This window comes from Micropterus salmoides, unplaced genomic scaffold (genome assembly GCF_014851395.1).
Source record: "Micropterus salmoides isolate LMB-PRFRI ecotype aquatic unplaced genomic scaffold, ASM1485139v1 Ms_hic_scaffold_16, whole genome shotgun sequence".
NCBI lineage: Eukaryota > Metazoa > Chordata > Actinopteri > Centrarchiformes > Centrarchidae > Micropterus > Micropterus salmoides.
In genome coordinates, this window is record NW_024040707.1 from 499,436 (window position 1) to 522,181 (window position 22,746).

Here is a 22,746-nt window from a genome sequence, read left to right on the forward strand (position 1 = left end):
TCAGTAAATCATAAACATCTTTCTTACTTAAACTTTGTACTTTTGTAGTTTGAACTGAGCTCAATACTTTTACTACAGTCAGTATCTATGAAGAAGCCGAACCAGGTGCTCCCAGTGCCCTTTTCTTCACATTTACCTCGTTCTCACAACAACATATATATCTGCAATTTTATAAACTCTTCATTTCTTTTGTGTAAAAATGTGTAAAGGAGCTAAAGCTGTCAGATAAATGCAGTGCAGCAGAAAGTAGTACAAGTACCTCAAAATGATCCTAAAGTACAGTACTTCAGTAAGTGCGTGGTAACGTTGACAGAAAGACTCACCTGATGTCTGAATGACACAAACACAAGTGTTTCCTGTCCACATGTAAAGGCGTAGTTTAGGCAGAGCAACGTCTTCAGTGTTCAGATTCTGCGTTCAGTATTTTGGGCTGCGACTATTAACGATTATTTTAATTGTCCATTAATCTGGCGATTATTTTCTCATTTAATCGATTAGTGAAAAATGATCAGCATTTCCCAAAAACCCGAGACGACGTCCTCAAAAGTCCCAAACAGATTCAGTTTGCTGTCACAGAATCAGAGAACTTGGACGTTTCTTTCTTAGAGAAAGATTGATTGATTAATTTAAATTAATTATTATTTGTTATTTTTTTAACATTGATTAATCGATTACAACAGATGAATTTAATAGTTGACAACTTCTGGATTAATAGATAACTCGTTGTGTCTCTAAACAGCATGTAGGAAGTCAACACTCACCCAGCAGACACACAGGTGGAAGGACCTGACTAACACCTGGAAAAGACTGAAGGGCCTTGATGCCGAGCACTGCGTGGAGGACCCCGAGTAAAACCTGACATGGAATGAAGAGTTCTAGATAATAACCTGGTCCTGAATAATACTGCAGAGCTGTAAATAATGCGAGGATACAAACTAATACCTGGAAATTGAGAGTAGGAAAATGTTTGGAGGGCTGCAACTAATATCTGGAAGTACCTGAATTGACCATCTGGAAAATATCTGGCATTGTGTGACAGGCAGGAATTAAATGGTGAGACTGAATCCTCCAGGATGCTGACTAATATCTGGAATTGGACAAGATGTAACTAAAATGTGAAGGACGGTCTTGACTAATTCCTGGCAGAGGTCTGAGGAGACTCCTTGTTGTTTCTCTTGGTCTCATTTACATCCAGCAGAAAAAAGTCTCACTGAAGCGTTTTAGAAGCAGAGATCTGACTTTTTTCACACCTGACCTTTAATCACATTAAGCTGCTCTTCTTTCTTCTCTGAGCTCTTCAGGATGGAAACCAGTGAAACACTGAAACAGTCACCGTCTCCCCCTGCTGGCTCCAACACCAAACTACAGCCAACATGTTGGTTCCTGATGAGGCCAACAAGATCTTTAAAAAGCGTACAGCCTCGTGATAAAAGAACAAAGGACACAGTGAGACTCTGCGACAGAAATTATTTCCTTGCTAAACTTTATTCTGTATCATAGAAGTGTTTGCTAAACATCAGAATGTGCTCCTGTATCGCAGAATGCTTCATGTTCCCATTTTAATCCAGAAAACATTGTATTATCATTTATAAACTGTCTGTATCATAAAAGACACCACGAGCCGTACAGTTGTGTTCAAAACCATTACAGTGTGTTGAAAAAAGTGACAAAGGCCCAAATCCTTAATAAAGCTTTTATTTCTATACACGCAAATGCTCTGGGAACGCTGTGCATTGTATTTCAAATCAAAACATGAAGAAAAAACATCATCTTGTCATTACTTCACAGAAAGTGAGGAAAAAGGAATATTAGGCTATTCGAAAAAATAACAGTGTCTCCACATTTCTTTACAAACTCAAACATTGACTGTATAAACTGAAAAATGCTTGAAGATTTAACTTTCCTGTCAGTCACTGAACTAGTATTTAGCTGTATGACCACTGTTTCTCAGGACTGCTTCACATCGGTGTTGCATGGAGTAAACCAACAGTCTGACAAACTGTCTGCGGCCCCTAGACCCAAAAAGAACAATCTTGCTTTCATCAGTCCACAAAATGTTGCGCCATTTCTCTTTAGGCCAGTCAGTGCGTTCTTGGGCAAATTTTAACCTCTCAACACGTGTCGTTTTTGCAACAACGGGACTAATTGTTACAGTACTCACAGGTAAGTTTAGACCTTCTTTGATCTCCCTGGAGCTGATCAGTCTTTGCCATTCTAGCTATTCTTCGATCCATTCGAGTGGTGGTTTTCCGTTTTCTTCCACGTCTTTCTGGTTTTGGTTGCCATTTTAAAGCACTTGAGATCATTTTAGCTGAGCAGCCATTAATTTTCTGCACTTCTTTATATGTTCTCCCCTCTCCAATCAACTTTTTAATCAAAGTACGCTGTTCTTCTGAACAATGTCTGGAACGACCCATTTTACTCCTATTGTCAGAGAGAAATGCACGTTAACCAGCATGTACAACATTTGCAGCCTCTGTCTTTGAATGAAGGCCACCTGTTGACACCTGGTTTTTCATAGAATGAATGACCTCACAAATTGAGCTCCATACTGCTCTAATTTTGAACACGCCTCTTTCAATTAATGATTCACTTACACCAAATTGGCAGCATGCATTCCATGACTGTTGGTTCTGTTGGTTTTCTATTACTCTACTACACCTACTAGTAAATTATTTGCCATGTAGGAACATCATTTCTATCAAAAACAGTGATTGTTCTGGTTAATGATGTTGGACTGCTATTATTTTGAACACAACTGTATCTGTATCAGCCCCGTTCCTCCCGCACTGAAAGAATCCTCCTGAAACACAGAAAATGTACCTGTGAACAGCACAGATTATCTGATCATCCGATCTTCTTCCAGGACGGCGAGCGCTGCAGACCAACAGCTGAAGAACCGTAAAGCTTCAGAGTGCCGGTCTCTTTCACTGGCCTGGTGCAGCTGCACGTTTTGCGCGGATTTTTTCCAGGCCAAAAAGAAAACCCAGCACAGCGCAGGAGCTGGCTTCAGTGAACTAAACAAAGCTTCCAATATCCCTGCTTATTTAACCAATGTGTGCAGTCTGTAGATGATAATGAATCAAACTCATTACACCAGTTCATGAATGCTCCACGACAACTTTAGTCAGAAAGTCAGAGACAGAAGAAGCGTCAGGACGGCTGAAACACAGACCCACACAATGCTGAACCAGAACCACAGACACCATCATAAGAAACAGTCTGCACACATCATTATCATCTCTAATTCCTAATTCTTATCATTTTAAGTTTAAAGTTTCAACCAGCAAATATCTCCTTTGCTCTTGCTCATGTCGACTGTAAGTGAAACGTAATCTGCGTACGATACGTTGTTGGGGAATTGGGAATTTTTTTATATTAAACAGAGTACAGTCTAGACCTGAGCTATAAACTGAACACATTTGAAATAACAAACCTGGATTTTAAACGACAGGGTGGGCTACAAACTAGCGAACCTCAGATGGCTCATTTACAGTAAAAGAAACGCTAATTATTAAACTCTGAAGGTGGGAAAGATTCAGACAGACGTTCAACTAACGTCAAGGTTAGGAAATGATACGGTCCATTTTAGGGGTGTCCATCCATCCATCGTCAACTGGTGTCGACTGGCGACCGGTCGACACCCTCGACCGGTCGCCAGTCCATCGCAGGGCATTTTAGAGGGGTCAGAAATTGTATTAAAAGATTCTTGAATATAAATCATGAGTACGGGAAATATATTGTAAGAAAGACCCCCTGAACTGTTGTTTTTGGGGGGTTCAAGTCTTAATTAGGGGGCCAGACCCCCCCATCCCCCCCAGTAATTCAAACCATGCATGTAAATGTGTAAACATGTCAGTATGGACACGCTGCACATCGTACCTCAGTTACATTCTCCACCGTTCAATTGTTCAGTTCATTTCACAGAAAGCACCGGTGTGTTCGAGGCTAGATCATATGATCTGTAATCGATCCTTATTTTAAGTTCAATTTATACTGGTTAAAATAAACAATTTAAAGTTATTCTATTTCGCTTATTAGCTGAGCAAGAGTTTTGTGCAAAAGGATTTAACGAGCTGTCCCAAATATAGGCACGGTGGGTTGAGTGATTGAAGCAAATATTATATTACGTTTTATGGTAATCATGTTTTCACGTCTCCAGAAGTTTCCTCTTGTAAAGGCGCCATCAAGCGTCCTTAGAGAGTCCCCGTCCTATTACTCATTCACCTGGATCCTCTACGGTCTGTCAGACCAGGTCCTGAAGTTTCACCAGAGTTAAAATGTCAGTGACGTTGATCCTGACTGAATGAAAGAAATGAACAGAAACTTTTTTTAGCACCAAAGTTTAATTTCACAGTGAAGCTGCTGTTTTTCTGCACAAAGTTTAAAAATACATCAGTGACGTCATCTTTAATGTTTCTCATGAGAACTGGTTTCACTTTAACGTCATGGAAAACTTTACAGGTAAAAAATAAAAAGTTTAACTTTGTTTTAAAGCTTAAAAATGTCACAGACTGTTCTGGAGGCTTTAAGGCACCGAGGTGAGAAGAAAGAAAAACATGCAGCGCTGCTTAACAACATTTTCAAATTAAAAACAGGAACACTTTCACAATAAAAGCTATGGTCACATTAGGTTGAGTTTCCCTTTAGTGTTACACACTTTCACCGTTAACGGAAATATTCACAAGATGACTTTCAGTCCTTTCTCAGTATTAAGTAAAAACTTTGGAATAATGAAAACAGCCTTTTATTTTGAAATGTTTAACATAAAAGAAAAAAAACAAACAGAAAAAAAACTATATATAAAATAACACTCATACTAAATATGTGTATGTATAATATATAAATACTGCATCCGGGTTTTGAAATGTTCACGTAGTAAATCTCAGTTCAATATTGATTTGTCTTAATTTAGACTTAAGAAAAACTATAATTTTTAAACGCTCTCAGCCTTTCATTATTTTTACTTTATTATTTAAAGTCAGTTTTAAGTTTAATCAACAGTTTGATTAATGTCTTTTTTATTGTCTCATTTTTAATTCATCAATTCTTGTTTTTTTCTGTCAGAACTGTTCTTCCATATCAGACTGTAAATGGGTCTTAAATTTAAATTTAAGGTTTGTCTGTTGCTGCTGGAGGTTTAACAAACGTGTCTAATGAAGCTTTAAAACAAAACAAAGCAGAAATTAACCTTTAATAATAATTAAATAACCATAACTGAAAGTTTGTATGGAAGCTTAGAGGAGCCACAGTTTAAAACTATCCATCATGTTGACAATCTTAAAATAACAGGATGAAACCTTAGAAACTGAAATGTCTTGTTTTATCTTGTTGTAATAAAATTTGTAGTAGATAACGAGATACTCCATATTTAAAGTAAGAAAAAGCAGAGTAAAGACACAAAAACACAAAGAAGAAACTTACAATAATTACTCTAATAAAAAAACTAATTAGTAAACTGATAAAACCCTAAGATTGTAAATAAAGCTACTTATATTTAAAGCAATGAAATAAGGACAGCTGGAAGTGAAACGGGATGAAATGGAGAGTGCTTGCAGTGAGGATAAATAATAAGATCATGATGATGTTATATAATAATAATAATAAATAAGTTTCAAACAGGATCATTACAAAACTTTGGTTTCCTCTAAATAACAAGATTACTGTGCTCTGAATATCGTCACTGGAGATATTACGACAACTAAAAACAGGGAGGATAATTATCTCGTTTCAGGTACTCTCAGATGAATTATCTCAGGATCATTAATCCCAAAGTGGGGTTACAGGATAAACATCTGTATTTATTACTTTTGTAAATTAGTTTTTATTATAAGAATGTGTTAAATACACAGTGAAGTTGCTGGAGTTAAAGTACCTTTAACAGTACGGCTGCAGTACCATAATAATACTGCAGTACCGCGGTAGGACCAGTAGGAGGGTTCAGGCAGTCGGTCAGTCCGTCGCTCAGGATCCTTTCTGTTTACCTGCACACCTGGAGGACGGCAACAAGCAGAGGAGGAGGAGAAGAAGAAGAAGAAGGAGGAGAGGTTAGACTGCCGGAACCCGACTCAGGTTCCTGGTTCATCAGCCTGAGAAAACTCAACGAGAGGAACGAGTCACAAAACGGCCGTCAACAGAATATAGAGAATCCAGAAGGAACAGCAGTGAACGCACGGACGTTATAAAGCTGCAGCGTTGGACGGGCCCTCGCAGCGTGGAGCGCGCCGGGGGCCATTGAATAAAAATGGCCGACTTCCTGTTGGGTTTTAGGCCTCGCTCCCGGAGCCGTTTTTGCAGGTCTGGACAAGATTCATGTGCCACAAACGTTTCGGGGAAACGTGAAAGGCGGCTAAATAACTTACTTCACCAAGACCTGCCCTCAATTGGCACCGACTTATCTCTTAACTCAGGAACCTTAGAAACAGCTGTAGAACCAGATACATGTTTAGACTGTTTTGCTTCCCTCAATCTTTACCAACTAACTTCAATAATTTCTTCATCTAAACCATCAACCTGCCTCTTAGACCCCATCCCGACTAGGCTGCTTAAAGATGTTTTACCCTTAGTCAGCACCTCTATACTAGATATGATCAATCTATCTCTATCAACAGGCTATGTACCACAGTACTTTAAAGTAGCTGTAATTAAACCTCTTCTGAAAAAGCCCAAACTTGATCCGGATGTTTTATCAAACTATAGACCTATATCTAACCTTCCATTTCTCTCTAAGGTTCTGGAGAAAGCAGTTGCTAAACAGCTGTGTGACTTTCTACAGAGCAATAGTTTATTTGAGGATTTTCAGTCAGGATTTAGAGCTCATCATAGCACAGAGACAGCACTGGTGAAAATTACTAATGACCTCCTTATTGCATCAGACAAAGGACTTGTCTCTGTACTGGTTTTATTAGATCTTAGTGCTGCATTTGATACCACTGACCATCAGATCCTATTGCAGAGACTGGAATATTTCATTGGCATTAAAGGAACCGCTCTAAGCTGGTTTAAGTCCTATTTATCAGATCGATTTCAGTTTGTACATGTTAACGATGAGTCCTCCATGCAGGCCAAAGTTACTCATGGAGTTCCTCAAGGATCTGTCCTTGGACCAATCCTCTTCACTTTATATATGCTTCCTTTAGGCAATATTATCAGGAAACATTCCATAAGCTTTCATTGTTATGCAGATGATACTCAGTTATATCTATCGATCAAGCCAGATGAAACTCATCAGTTAGCTAAACTTCAAATGTGCCTTCAGGATGTTAAAACCTGGATGAGCTGTAATTTTCTTATGTTAAACTCAGATAAAACTGAAGTTATTGCTCTGGGGCCTAAGCACCTCCGTGACGCATTATCTAAAGATATAGTTTCCCTGGATGGCATCGCCTTGGCCTCCAGCACCACTGTGAGGAATCTTGGAGTTATCTTTGATCAGGACATGTCGTTTAAGTCCCACATTAAGCAAATTTCAAGGACCGCCTTTTTTCACCTACGTAATATTGCGAAAATCAGGAACATCCTGTCTAAAAATGATGCAGAAAAACTAGTCCATGCATTTGTTACTTCTAGGCTGGATTACTGCAATTCCTTATTATCAGGCTGCTCGAAAAAGTCCATTAAGACTCTTCAGCTGATCCAGAATGCTGCAGCACGTGTTCTGACAGGAACCAGGAAAAGAGATCACATTTCTCCTGTTTTAGCTTCTTTGCATTGGCTTCCAGTAAAATCCAGAATAGAATTTAAAATCATTCTTCTTACCTTCAAAGCTCTTAATGGTCAGGCACCATCTTATCTTAAAGAGCTCATAGTACCTTACTACCCCACCAGAGCACTGCGCTCCCAGAATGCAGGGTTACTTGTGGTTCCTAGAGTCTCCAAAAGTAGACTAGGAGCCAGAGCGCTCAGCTATCAAGCTCCTCTCCTGTGGAACCAGGTTCCAGTTTGGGTTCAGGAGGCAGACACCATCTCCACATTTAAGAGTAGGCTTAAGACTTTCCTCTTTGATAAAGCTTATAGTTAGGGCTGGCTCAGGTAGTCCTGAACCATCCCTTAGTTATGCTGCTATAGGCCTAGACTGCCGGGGGATTTCCCATGATGCACTGAGCTCCTCTCTCCTCTACTTTCTCTCCCTCTGTATGCAACCTTATCCCATTATTGCATGTTACTAACACAACTTCTCCCCTTTCTGGTAGTCTTGTGCTTTCTCGTCCCTCTCCTCTCTCCTCCTATCACTTCCTGCAGGTGTTTCTGGCTCTGGAGCTGTGGAGTCTGGATCTGTGGTTGCGGGTCACCTGCTGCCCCCGTGTTCCTGCTCGACACCCTCTGCTGCAATGACTATTGTTGCTAGTCTTATTGTTATTATTGTTATTATAATCATTAACATTACGATGGTTACCATTAACACTATTATAAATATCTGTACCATTTTTCATTTAGTTTATAGCAACATTACCTTCGCTGTCTGTACCTCTGTGTGTATATTGTGTAGGCTGCCTCCCTCCCCTCTCTCTCTCTGTCTCTCTCTCTCTCTCTCTCTCTCTTTCACTCTCTTTCTCTCTCTCTCACCCCAACCGGTCGAGGCAGATGGTCGCCCACCCTGAGCCATGGTTCTGCTCGAGGTTTCTGCCTCTTAAAAGGAAGTTTTTCCTTGCCTCTGTCTCCTAGTGCTGCTCTTGGTGGGAACTGTTGGGCTTCTGTAAATATCATCACAGAGTACGGTCTAGACCTGCTCTTTATGAAAAGCGCTGTGAGATAACTGTTGTTGTGATTTGGCGCTATATAAATAAAATTGAATTGAATTGAATCCTTCAATCCCTGATGAACCCACGGAATCTTAGATCTTCTGTCAACACGAGGCCAGAAACATGTGCTTCAAGTATTTTGGTTGTGTATTCTAGTGTATATTTGTACACAGAAAACTACACAGTGGAGTGCAGTCTGATTCCAGGAAACATCGAGTCAAGCCGCCGCCGGCTGGCGACACTGAAGTGAAGCTGAGCGTTCAGTTAGTACTTTTACTGCAGAAACACTTTCAATGCAGTACTTTTACTTTTCACACTTTTATTGTGTGGTATTAGTACTTTTACTGCACATTTTACTGCAGGACTTTTACTTTTCACAGAGTACTTTTATTGTGTGGTATTAGTACTTTTACTGAAGTAACATTTAGACACTCTGAAACACAGGAGGGCTGAATTAAAGACTGGTCTTTAAATGTTTATCTGTGATTTATAAAATAGTTTATATTGACATCATTTTGAAAAGTCGCGATGAGTTTCAGCTGCGTCTGTTCCAATGAAGAAATCAAACTGTGATCGTAGTTGTATTAAAGAAAATGTGATCGTTACCATTATAATATTATAATTAGGATTCTAAAAGTGATCAGATGTTCGGTAGAGGAGATCAAAAAGCAGCAGTGAAGGTTTTAAATAAGCCACTCCGTCCTGGACTGTACGGTTTATTAAATGTGAAACACGTTTCAGTAAATGTTGCAGGAGCAGAAACCTTCCTGTCGTCTCCAGGGTCAGATGAAAACACTGAGATCTGTTCCAACGGCTCCATAATCAGAGGGTTAGTTTGAGCTGGAGGAGTTTAGATCGTTAGAAAGGTTTTGCTGAGCTTTGATTAGTGGAGCTTGTTGGAGGTCAAACACAGCTCAGCCTGAGAGACTAAGTCAGGGCAAAGAAATACCCACTGGTGTTTCCATACATTTGTGAGGAAGCCGTTTAGTTGAAGTCACAGACAGAAAGAGGAAGTAGCCGCCGCGACGTCACCCTTTGGATTTGAGGACCGCAGTCTTGAAGCAATGAGTTTGGCAGTTTGGCGGAGCTAGCTAGCTTGGTTAGCAAGGTGCATCTGTAATTCTCGTTAACTGTGATATTAGCTGGGATGCTAATTTTGGCTAGCGATAAAATGGCTTAAAACAAAACGTACTTACCGGACTTGTCAATCAGCTTGTAGCCCCGCCCTAAAGCCTCCCCTGCTTCCTGGTCTCTGTTCCTCTAAATGGGACCATAATTTACTAAATGAACATCATGCTGTGTTGAAGAAGACTTGAAACTAGCGACTGAGACCATAAACTCATCAGGAAAGTGTTTACTGAGGGAATAAATCAGCTGACAAGTAGAGAGAAAAGCTTGGATTGTAACTTCCTGGGGCCCGTCGGGGTATTATTTCAAGAATAAAGCTGAAATATTTTGAGCCGCTGGGGAAACCTGTAACTTCAGATAATCCTCCAAATCTTTTCTTCTCCGTTTCTTTACTTTATACTTAAATTATGACTTTATTCTGTTTCTAATACTGCGTTGTCCTGTGGAAACTGACAAAGGATCCGTCCATAAAATACAGATATTATAATAATAATAATAATAATATTGTTTTCTATGTTCTTCCTACAAATTAAGACAAACTCCAGAGGTTTTGAGTCCATGTCCTTGTTTATATAAAACTTTACCAAAAGAAGTATTTACAAATTCAGAGTCATTGGTACAAGTCAACAATCGAGTGCAAACTGACAGACAGATGAACCTGGCCGATCCTCCACACAGGTTCATACAAACACAAACGTCTCGACAGGAAGAGGAAGTTTAAAAGATCCTGGAAGGTTTCTGAGGCATCCTATTGGACGGCTCTCCACCTGGAGGGTCCAATGAGGAAACCGAGTCCTGCTGGATCCTATAAGACTGAAAATCCTTCAGAGTCTTATAAGATGCGACAGGATCACTTTAAAAGTGCCAGCAGGTGGCGCTCCAGGCCGTTTGTGTCAATGACAAAGTGGATTCAACAGAAACCAGAACAAGCTGAAACCAAGAAACTTTTTTTAGATTCAATTTGTTTCTGGAAAACTCCGTAAATGAAACAAAACCTTCCAGCCTCATCAGCATCTTCAGTCTTTGTTTTAAACGAGCACTTTTAACGAGATGAAGTTAAAAAATAAAGTCTGATGTCGAGTTCGTCATCTCAAGCAGCAACACGATAAATACAGAACGATACGATTTATCAGTAGAATTAATCTCCAGAAAACTAACTTTTTTTCAAAACCTCCCGGCATTTCAAGATAATTCTCAGACAACGAACTCGTGAGACACAAAACGCCGTTCTCTAGAGATGAGGTCATCACCATGAGACGTTTTTTATTTTAATCATCATAAGTGACGTTCAGATAACAAACTTCAGTTCTCCAGGCTTTTATCCCAAACTGTGCTTCTGGTTCCTGATAATTAATAACAAACACTGAAAGTTTTTTTCAGATAATTATCCGTTAAGTTAACGAGGTATTTTCATTACATCTCGTTTCTTCTCTCCGGCCTGAGAAAACGACGTGTTGTCCGTGACGAGGTATCGATCAAGGCTGCAGGTTCAGGAAACAGGAAATCGTTTCCGATTAAAATCAACAAGAAATCAAATTCAGATTTTGTTCCAGCTGTCGTCACGGTAACTGTTGAATCCTAAAATCTCAGCAGCAACTTAAAGATAAAGAAACGGCAGCTCTGATTGGCCGTCACCATCGCCTGGAGCCACCTGCTGAGCGTCCTCTCCGTCCTCGTTCACCACCACCCAAAAGAAATCAACTTCCACCTCCGTTAAATAAAATAATTAATATTAATATTTATATTTCCCCAAACTGTTTTACAAAAACAGAAAATAAAATAAGTTGTTTTCTTTGTTTGAATCAGAAAACATTTGATTCAGAAGAAAACAAAAGAAGAAGTTTAGTTTTTTGTCTCCACATCGACCTGAAAACGTTTCTGTCCTGAGATCAGTTTCTACAGGAAGTCTGAAATTATTAATCCGTGCGCGTTTCACGCCTGCGAAAAATCTAAACTTCATGACCCCAGGAAGAAAAATAAAACAGCTGTTCCTCACTTCCTGCTTCGATCTGGAGACAAAAGCAACAAACTTTCCTCCTAAAGCGAAGCAGCTGTGGACGCCGCCGCTTCCCGCGTCCTCGACTCTAATTGAGTCGCACGCCGCCAACGCGCAGCAACAGAAACACATTCAGGACGCCGTCTTCAACGCGGCGCCCGCAGCAGGACACGTGATTATTATGATTCATTCATTAAAAAGCTGCTCCAATCCCAGAGCGCGTTCACCCCCAGCCCCGTCACACCATCAGCTGATCGCCACCCCCCCGGTAAACTGATTGATTTCTATAACAAATAAAAAGGCGCCCAGCTGAATTTAACTGAAATAAAAAGATTCAGCATCGTTTTATTTTGCCGAGTCATTTTCATTGGCCCCCCCCACCCCTGTGGCTCTGCGACCCCCCAGGAGGACCCGCCCCTCAGTTTGAGAACCACTGGTCTGAGGGAACGCCGCTAACGCTAACACAACCGTATGGCTTCTGTACAGATGAAGAAAAGGCACCGACACAAACAACTCGCCCCAAAATGGCCGCCGACATGAAGTCGTTTTCACTGCGCAGCTCGTCCGAAACACTCGAGACGCCGTCTGCCGGCGTCGAGCCGGAGAGGAAGCTGCTCGGCGAAAACATCCGATCGATCAGCAGCCGATAATCAATATGTTACCTACAGTCAGTGTAAGGCGGATCCTCTTAGCTCAGGTAGGAAAGAGATTTAAGGCAGAGAGGGTGAGACCACCAACGCTCCTCCTGCTCCTCCTCCTCTCAGTCTGTGATGTGGACGGCAGGGGGGGGAGATGCGACGCCTCCCTGAGCTCTGAGGAGGAGGGGGAGGGGGAGAGGTTAGTGATGCAGAGTTAAAAGCAGACGTTAGGAGCACCTCCTCTTCCTCCTCCAGGGGAAGGAGCAGAGGAGCAGGAAAGCGAGTCTCTGCTCTCTCATCGCCTCCTCCGTTTACTCACAGGAGGAGCAAAAGGAGGCGAGGAGCCTTTAGTGTCTTTAGTTCAGGAGGCGCTGATGGAGAGCAGAGACGTTTCAAAAGAGAGGAGGAAAATAAAGTGTCTCCTCTTTTCTCCAGAGTCTTCAGGAGTTCAGTAGGAGGCGAGGAGAGGGAGGAGGAGGAGGAGGAGGTCTGCAAGAGATCATACAAGGCTGGGGGGAGGGAAGCAGGAGGAGGGGGGAGTGAGGGAGAAACCAGGAGAGGGCGAGAGACCTTTGCAGAGAGCAGGTGAGCGAGCAGCAGGTGACCCTCAGTGACTCTTGTTCTGACCTTTGACCCCGAGAGCAGACAGGAAGTGAGCACCCGGAGACGCCACAGAGAGACAGCGAGAGAGCGAGAGAGAGAGTCATTTCACCAGCACTGACTTTGGCAGAAACGCCTCCATCTCGGCGCCTTCGTCCGTCCTCGGCGACGGCGACGATGCCGAGGAAGACGAGGAGGAGCTCGGGGACGAAGAGCCGGCCGCTTTGGGGAGGCTGTACATGTAGACGGCGCCGATGACGAGCCCCGCCCCCGCCGTGAAGAGCAGGTCCACGTGGAAGCCGAACAGGTAAATTGACATCACCGTGGAGACGATGATGGAGAAGGAGGTGGCGAAGCCCTTCAGGATGTTGTCGGCGTACTTCACCACCACCGCCACCAGCAGCCCGCCAAACGCCTGGTTGAAGATGACGCACCACACCATGTCCGTGTAGCCGAACAAGAAGCCACGCTCGGCGATGGCGGCGCCGTCGTTCCACCACAGTCCCAGCATGCCGAGCACCGTGCCGAAGATCCCCAGCTGCACGTTCCTCACCCACACGGACGCCGAGCTGCCCTTCAGGATCTTCTCGAAGTAAACGCCGGCGAAGCCCGACGACAGGCAGCTGATCACCACGGCAACCAACCCCACAGTGTAGTTCTGACCGGCGCTATCTGACACCGCCGCCTCCTTCTTCCCCTCTTGCTGCACCTGCAACGACCAATCAGAGTCCATCGATCAGTTCACTGAGCGATCAGGAAGTTAGAATAAGAATCAGTAACACCGAGTGACGGCAGGGGTGAGAGTGACGGCAGGAGGTGAGAGTGACGGCAGGAGGTGAGAGTGACGGTGAGGGTGAGAGTGACGGCAGGAGGTGAGAGTGACGGCAGGAGGTGAGAGTGACGGCAGGAGGTGAGAGTGACGGCAGGAGGTGAGAGTGACGGTGAGGGTGAGGGTGACGGCAGGAGGTGAGAGTGACGGCAGGAGGTGAGAGTGACGGCAGGAGGTGAGAGTGACGGCAGGAGGTGACAGTGACGGCAGGAGGTGAGAGTGACGGCAGGAGGTGACAGTGACGGCAGGAGGTGAGAGTGACGGCAGGAGGTGAGAGTGACGGCAGGAGGTGAGAGTGAAGGCAGGGGTGAGGGTCAGAGTGACGGCAGGGGTGAGAGTGACGGCCGGGGTGAGGGTGAGAGTGACGGCAGGGGTGAGGGTGGCGGCAGGGGTGAGAGTGAGAGTGACGGCAGGGGTGAGGGTGGCGGCAGGAGGTGACAGTGACGGCAGGGGTGAGAGTGACGGCAAGAGGTGGGAGTGACGGCAAGAGGTGACAGTGACGGCAGGGGTGAGAGTGACGGCAGGGGTGAGAGTGACGGCAGGGGTGAGGGTGAGAGTGACGGCAGGAGTGGGAGTAACGGCAGGTGTGAGAGTGAAGGCAGGGGTGAGGGTGAGAGTGACGGCAGGGGTGAGGGTGAGAGTGACGGCAGGGGTGAGAGTGACGGCAGGGGTGAGGGTGAGAGTGACGGCAGGGGTGAGAGTGACGGCAGGAGGTGAGAGTGACGGCAGGGGTGAGAGTGACGGCAGGAGGTGAGAGTGACGGTGAGGGTGAGAGTGACGGCAGGGGTGAGGGTGAGAGTGACGGCAGGAGGTGAGAGTGACGGCAGGGGTGAGAGTGACGGCAGGGGTGAGAGTGACGGCAGGGGTGAGGGTGAGAGTGACGGCAGGGGTGAGGGTGAGAGTGACGGCAGGGGTGAGGGTGGCGGCAGGGGTGAGAGTGAGAGTGACGGCAGGGGTGAGGGTGAGAGTGACGGCAGGGGTGAGGGTGGCGGCAGGGGTGAGAGTGAGAGTGACGGCAGGGGTGAGGGTGGCGGCAGGGGTGAGAGTGAGAGTGACGGCAGGGGTGAGGGTGGCGGCAGGAGGTGACAGTGACGGCAGGGGTGAGAGTGACGGCAAGAGGTGGGAGTGACGGCAAGAGGTGACAGTGACGGCAGGGGTGAGAGTGACGGCAAGAGGTGGGAGTGGCGGCAGGGGTGAGAGTGGCGGCAGGAGGTGAGAGTGGCGGCAGGAGGTGAGAGTGACGGCAAGAGGTGGGAGTGACGGCAAGAGGTGAGGGTGGGAGTGACGGCAGGGGTGAGGGTGGGAGTGACGGCAGGGGTGAGGGTGGGAGTGACGGCAGGAGTGAGAGTGAAGGCAGGGGTGAGAGTGAAGGCAGGGGTGAGAGTGACGGCAGGGGTGAGAGTGACGGCAGGGGTGAGGGTGGGAGTGACGGCAGGGGTGAGGGTGGGAGTGACGGCAGGGGTGAGGGTGGGAGTGACGGCAGGGGTGAGAGTGACGGCAGGGGTGAGAGTGACGGCAGGGGTGAGAGTGACGGCAGGGGTGAGAGTGAGAGTGACGGCAGGGGTGAGAGTGAGAGTGACGGCAGGGGTGAGAGTGACGGCAGGGGTGAGAGTGACGGCAGGGGTGAGAGTGAGAGTGAAGGCAGGGGTGAGAGTGACGGCAGGGGTGAGGGTGAGAGTGACGGCAGGGGTGAGGGTGACGGCAGGGGTGAGGGTGAGAGTGACGGCAGGAGTGGGAGTAACGGCAGGTGTGAGGGTGAGAGTGACGGCAGGAGTGGGAGTAACGGCAGGTGTGAGAGTGAAGGCAGGGGTGAGGGTGAGAGTGACGGCAGGGGTGAGAGTGGCGGCAGGAGTGAGAGTGACGGCAGGGGTGAGGGTGAGAGTGACGGCAGGGGTGAGGGTGAGAGTGAAGGCAGGGGTGAGAGTGACGGCAGGGGTGAGGGTGAGAGTGACGGCAGGGGTGAGGGTGAGAGTGACGGCAGGAGTGGGAGTAACGGCAGGTGTGAGAGTGAAGGCAGGGGTGAGGGTGAGAGTGACGGCAGGAGTGAGAGTGACGGCAGGGGTGAGGGTGAGAGTGAAGGCAGGGGTGAGGGTGAGAGTGAAGGCAGGGGTGAGGGTGAGAGTGAAGGCAGGGGTGAGGGTGAGAGTGAAGGCAGGGGTGAGAGTGAAGGCAGGGGTGAGAGTGAAGGCAGGGGTGAGGGTGAGAGTGAAGGCAGGGGTGAGGGTGAGAGTGAAGGCAGGGGTGAGAGTGAAGGCAGGGGTGAGAGTGAAGGCAGGGGTGAGAGTGACGGCAGGGGTGAGAGTGACGGCAGGGGTGAGGGTGACGGCAGGGGTGAGGGTGAGAGTGACGGCAGGAGTGGGAGTAACGGCAGGTGTGAGAGTGAAGGCAGGGGTGAGGGTGAGAGTGACGGCAGGGGTGAGAGTGACGGCAGGGGTGAGAGTGACGGCAGGGGTGAGAGTGACGGCAGGAGTGACGGCAGGGGTGAGAGTGAGGGGTGAGAGTGACGGCAGGAGTGAGAGTGAGAGTGACGGCAGGGGTGAGAGTGACGGCAGGGGTGAGAGTGACGGCAGGGGTGAGAGTGACGGCAGGGGTGAGAGTGGCGGCAGGGGTGAGAGTGGCGGCAGGGGTGAGAGTGGCGGCAGGAGTGAGAGTGGCGGCAGGAGTGAGAGTGGCGGCAGGAGTGAGAGTGGCGGCAGGAGTGAGAGTGACGGCAGGGGTGAGAGTGAAGGCAGGAGTGAGAGTGAGAGTGACGGCAGGGGTGAGAGTGACGGCAGGGGTGAGAGTGACGGCAGGGGTGAGAGTGACGGCAGGGGTGAGAGTGGCGGCAGGGGTGAGAGTGGCGGCAGGAGTGGGAGTGAGAGTGGCGGCAGGGGTGAGAGTGGCGGCAGGGGTGAGAGTGACGGCAGGGGTGAGAGTGACGGCAGGGGTGAGAGTGACGGCAGGGGTGAGAGTGGGAGTGGCGGCAGGAGTGGGAGTGGCGGCAGGAGTGGGAGTGGCGGCAGGGGTGAGAGTGAGAGTGGCGGCAGGGGTGAGAGTGAGAGTGGCGGCAGGGGTGAGAGTGAGAGTGGCGGCAGGGGTGAGAGTGACGGCAGGGGTGAGAGTGACGGCAGGGGTGAGAGTGAGAGTGACGGCAGGGGTGAGAGTGACGGCAAGAGGTCAGAGTGACGGCAGGAGGTGAGAGTGACGGCAGGGGTGAGAGTGACGGCAGGGGTGAGAGTGACGGCAAGAGGTCAGAGTGACGGCAGGAGGTGGGAGTGACGGCAGGAGGTGAGAGTGACGGCAGGAGGTGAGAGTGACGGCAGGAGGTGAGAGTGACGGCAGGAGGTGAGAGTGACGGCAGGAGGTGAGAGTGACGGCAGGAGGTGAGAGTGACGGCAGGAGGTGAGAGTGACGGCAGGAGGTCAGAGTGAACACAGGTGAGCTGCAGGTGAGAGGACGCACCTGTACGATGGCGACTCCGGCGAACAGCAGCAGCAGAGAGACCCACTGAACTTTCGACAGAGACTTCCTCAGCATCATCACGCTGAACAGAGCCGTGGTCAGGATCTTCAGCTGGTAGGTCACCTGGGGAGAGGACAGGAAGTCAGACAGGAAGCTGGTCTGGGTCTGAACAGCAGCCTTTAATAAAATAAAACCGCCCCGAGCGGCGGTCTGACCTGGAAGGTGGCGGCCGGGAGGTTGGAGATGGCGACGTACTGCAGGTTGTTCTGCAGAGTGTAGATGAGCGACGGAACGGCCAGCTTCAGAGTGTCTTTGTACTGAAACACGATGGCGTCCACCAGGAAGAGCGCCGTCTCCTTCACGCTGACTGCAGACAGAGAGAGAGACCATCAGCTGATCTGAGATCGGATCAATTCGTTCTGAACCGTTCAGATTTATTTAAGTCAGTAACCTTCAGCTGATGAACACCCGAATTCCCGTTCAGTCGGGGCGCCGCTGCTGAAATTTACCCGATCATTAATATCAAAGAGATACTAATGATTTTCAGTGTGAGCGTCGCCGTGCTGCACGGCGTGCTGGTGAAATCAGTGACGTTAGTTGGGATTTTATTGATCATGTGAAAGTTTAGTAGCAGCCGCCTGAGAACCACGTGTCTCCACTGTGTTCACCGCACAGGCGGGTTGCGCCTTTTTCGTTCTGTCAACATTACATTACTAATTGATCTCTAGATAATCGATTGTTGACATTTGTGAATCGATTCTGAACAATCTGTTATTTTCCACACCACTAACAGGAAGTGCCGTTAATTAGCTGCAGGTGATTTCTGCCTGCAGGGCATCAGGTAGAAGCTCAGACTGAACTCTGCACTGCACCATAGTGGAAGAAACTGACCTTGCAATATTTTTCTTTTCTGCGATATGAAAAAATACAAACATTTTCACCAGACGGCTTCAATTACTCACAGAAAAGAAAAATAAAGCTGAAAATGTTCCTTCTAGTCTGAATACAAGAGTGCAAACCACCCGTTCCGGAGCTTCACTGCAGTAAACATAAGTGTTTATTTTTAAAGTAAGAGAGAAAAAGCAAACATGAATAAACACCCCCCCCCCGTTTGATCCTAAAGCTCAGAAATGCTGTTTAACGCCGTGAGAGATTCACTTACATCTCTTCTGCAGCAGGATGATGAGCAGACAGGTCAGCACCTTCAGGAGCTCCGCCATGACCACGGCCGACGTGGTGAAGAAGCGGTCGCCCGGCAGCGTGCGGACGTATCTGATGCTGAGGATGAGCGATGCATTCTGGACCACCAGCACGGCCAGACTGATGTACTTCAGCCTCCGGTTCACTGCAGGAACAACACACAGGTCAAACCCCCAAACCGCCACAGGACTCCCTGTTTCAGCGTGACGCACAGCAGCTACATCGAGAAACGCTTCCCCCAGCCTGGACTCGACTGACCGCAGAGTCCAGAACCTCTCCGATTTACCTGCAGTCAGCTCAGATCGGCTCTACTCAGCACAGCGTGCAGCTGAGGCTGGTGGGAACGAGTCGGACTCGTTAACATGTTGACCTGAAGGTGGCGCTACACGGAGAGTTATTACAGTTCATCCTGAGGGGAAGATCCACGAGCCCAAATCCTGCTCTGGAGTAAAAGTGTTGTGCAAACTTGTGGAGGGACTGAGCAAATGATTGAGTTACAACAGACCGTCTTAGAAGAATTTCTGAATGAGCGAGTAAACAGAAGGACTAAAACAACAATCCGTGTGCGGTTCGTTCTTTCATTATTTCATTTCAAAACCACATCAGGAAAACCAAAAACAAGTCGTTTTTTTTCTGATTTAAACCCAAAACAGAAAAATCTTGATTTTGATATTTAATGAGTCTGATCTGCGGCTTTGTGCGTCACACTTGATAAACCCGCAGCAGACGCACCTGGCGAGGGCGGTGCCTGATTAAATGCAATTAAGACGAGCTTGAACATCAACAAAGGTCTTTAGTTATGGCGCTTTTCCAGGACCAGCTCAACTCGCCTCGACCTCCGTTTTCCATCGCAGACAGAACCCCTCAATGTAGCTGGTCGTCATAGTGACGCCACACTGCCGCGACATTCACCACCACGGGGTCCAGAGCCTTCGGCCCCTCGTCTCTTCCACCAGACAGCCGCAACATTGACTCACTTTCCATTTTTAAATCCCGCCTGAAAACACATCTTTCTAAACTGGCGTGATCTCTTTGTTTCCAGTTGTTTTGATTTTATGTAATTATACTTGTTCATTTTCTCCATTATTGCTGTACTGTTTTATTATGTTTCATGAGGTGACCTTGAGTGTTCAGAAAGGCGCCTATAAATAAAATGTTTAAATTAAATAAAGTTTTTTAAATTTAAAAAACTTTCAAGCACATTTTTGTTCCGCCATCACTTTTCGTAAGAGGAGGTCGCCCCCTCACCGTAGCCTATTTTCTTAGATCGCTCAGCTGCTTCAGATGCTGATCAAAACAAAATGCTGACGTAGAAGTTTGAGCGTTCGAGGCTCTGTGATCCAGCGCTCACTTCTAGAGTCATACTCGCCACAGCTGGTACGAGATGACACCTGAAAAGAAATATATAAACTTAAATATAAAATACTGAGCCTAACGTTGACTTTTTGTTTCACAGGATACACGAACACAAGTCCATCCATCCATCGTCAACCGCTTATCCTGCGTACAGGGTCGCGGGGGGGCTGGAGCCAATCCCAGCTGACATCGGGCGAAAGGCGGGGTACAACCTGGACAGGTCGCCAGTCCATCGCAGGGCCACACAGAGATGAACAACCACACACGCTCACACCTAAGGACAATTTTAGGGTCACCAATTAACCAATCAGCATGTCTTTGGACGGTGGGAGGAAGCCGGAGCGGAACACAAGTCTCCTGATTGAAAGGTCCTGGTCCTCCGTTCAGCCCGACCACGTCCTAACTCAGTCTTTGCTCTTAAATATCACAAACCTGCCTTTACGGTCACAAAGTGAAGGTACAGGGTTTCCCCCGCTGCGTTACAAACACAGACACGCCTTGACCACGGTCCAATGTGTGACGAGTCAGGGGTGACATCAGGTTGTAGGGATCCAACACCGGTCAAAGATGGAACAAAACACAGATCCTCTGTTTTCAGTTGGGGGTTGAAACCAGAAAAACCAAAAAACGATTTGGTTTTTCCGTTAACGAAATAATGAAAGAAGATTTACAACACAAATCAGCTGGACCAGAGGTTCTGTCTCTCAGGACACTCACCAACATCTGACCTTGACTGGTCCCAGTCCAAGCAAGTGAGGAAAACAATCCCTGACCTAAACCCTCCACATGTGGACAGACCAGGATAATGACTATAATAATAAAAGGAACAGGCTAAAGATTAAAAACACTATGTAAGACATAATAATGATAGAGATTAGTACCATCATAGGTTCTTGCATAAAAGAAGAAAAAAAAAAAACTATTTTCACACCCTTGCTAAATATCACCGTAGAAAAAGTAGATGTCTGAAATTTATATTTCTTTTTTTTTTTTTAAATTAACTTTTATTGAGAAAGCATGTTGAATTTCACAATTATTCGACATATGAAGTACATTACGTTGCTTTACCAATTTAAACTTTCTATTACAGTAACATCAGAACTCAGGTGTGTGTGGGGGGGGGTAACCAAATTACTTCCATAATATTCATGTTATTCATTTTAACTTTCGAATCTGTGCACACTTAGTAAGAAGCAGCAGTGTTTACAAAACCACTAACAGGCTTAACATATTCAGAATATGAAACTAACAGAACGTAAAGCAGGAACCAGCAGCCGGTGAGTTTTGGACAAAGCACATTTCTTCTATATTTAAATTGCACGTTTTCTCACTGTGCAAATGAACCTTTCTCAAAAAGTATTTTCATTTCGTCGTTTAACATTTCCTGTTGGAAGCTATCTTTATTAAACGACCCAGCAGGACAGAGAGGAGGAAACAACGAACGTCCTGAACACGCAGTGGAACAGCAGCAGGGTGAGTTACCTGGAGCCCTGCAGGTGCGACACCGCCAACAACAGAGCGTGTGTTCTGAGGCTGCACCTGAACAAACCTCCACGTCAGCAGCTGCCGCCCCCCCGGACACCGCGAGCTGCCTGCCGCCCTCCCGGACACCAACAGCTGCCTACCGCCCCCCCCCCGGACACCGCGAGCTACCTGCCGCCCCCCCCCCGGACACCGTCAGCTGCCTGCCGCCCCCCCCGGACACCGCGAGCTGCCTGCCGCCCCCCCGGACACCGTCAGCTGCCTACCGCCCCCCCCCCCCCGGACACCGTCAGCTGCCTGCCGCCCCCCCCGGACACCGCGAGCTGCCTGCCGCCCCCCCCCCGGACACCGCGAGCTGCCTGCCGCCCCGGGTTCACCTTTAGCTCGGCTGTTAGCATAACTGACGGCGGCGGGCCGGTTAGCTGCGGGGGAACTAGTTCTACACTGGTAACCAGTAGGGAAGCTAACTGCTGCTAGTTAGCATGGTTAGCTAACAGCTCCTTACTTTAAATTAGAATGACGTCACTAGCTTCGCTAATTAAAGTTACTGTTATTAAAATTACTGAAGTAACTTTAGTTAGTTAGCATCGTGCTAGTTAGCTTTCCCGGTTCCCTCGTTAGCTCAGTTAGGCTAGTTTAGCCGCTAGTTAGCTGTTAGACACAGAAACTGTTTATTATCTTAGACAGAATTTAATTATAATTCTGATTAAATTAAAACTCAGCCGGTGCTGGATCGACACCTCCGGACTCTCAGCAGGCTGCTGCCCGGTGTTAAGAGCCAGGAGGGCCGCGTGAAGTGAACTCATCTCCCGGGTCTCGGTTCTCCCTCCCCGGACTCACCTTCGCTCTGACCCCGGCTCGCTGCCTTCTCCTCGGCCGCCTGGCTGTGGTTCCCTCCGGACATGCTGCGCTCCATCTGCTCGCCGCCCTGACCGAGCCTGGACCCCGCTGGCTAACGGCTAACGCTCCGCTAGCCTCCCAGCTAGCCCGGTTCAGACCCGACCGGAGCTCCCGGTAGTTGTTCGGGTGAAAGCGGGTCTGTCAGGAAGATGCTAGACCGGGGCTGAGGAGAGAGGAGCCTGCGGGGGAAGAACGGGGACCACCGGCATGGAAACGGTACGTGGAGGATCTGCGGTGTCCAGGAAGTGCAGGAACTTCAGGAACTCCTGCTGCGGAGAGAAGCTGTCTGACAGGAGGTCTCACTCTGAGGGAGAAACTCGCTGCTTCCTCCTCACTGAACTGTAAATAACAACAATAATAATACATATTACTGTTTATTATATACACACAAAACATAAATCAAACACAATACTGTTTAGATCAAATCTGCTTTTA

General features: G+C 47.2%; 1 protein-coding gene across 2 annotated transcripts; it reads right to left on the reverse strand.

The window, feature by feature from the left end:
- Positions 1 to 4,327: 4,327 nt before the first annotated feature.
- On the reverse strand, positions 4,328 to 22,560 carry slc35a2 (solute carrier family 35 member 2). Of its 2 annotated transcripts, none has more exons than XM_038722690.1 (6): positions 22,252 to 22,560; positions 18,536 to 18,718; positions 17,589 to 17,740; positions 17,374 to 17,496; positions 13,226 to 13,812; positions 4,328 to 5,992 (listed from the first exon to the last, which is right to left on the reverse strand). In XM_038722690.1, the coding sequence occupies exons 1-6, from the start codon at positions 22,325 to 22,327 to the stop codon at positions 5,965 to 5,967; spliced, it is 1,149 nt and encodes a 382-aa protein (XP_038578618.1). In that variant the 5' UTR covers positions 22,328 to 22,560; the 3' UTR covers positions 4,328 to 5,964. The 2 variants fall into 2 exon arrangements, with proteins under 2 accessions (XP_038578618.1, XP_038578617.1); XM_038722689.1 differs by lacking the exon at positions 4,328 to 5,992 and adding an exon at positions 10,418 to 12,677.
- Between the last annotated feature and the right edge of the window lie 186 nt (positions 22,561 to 22,746).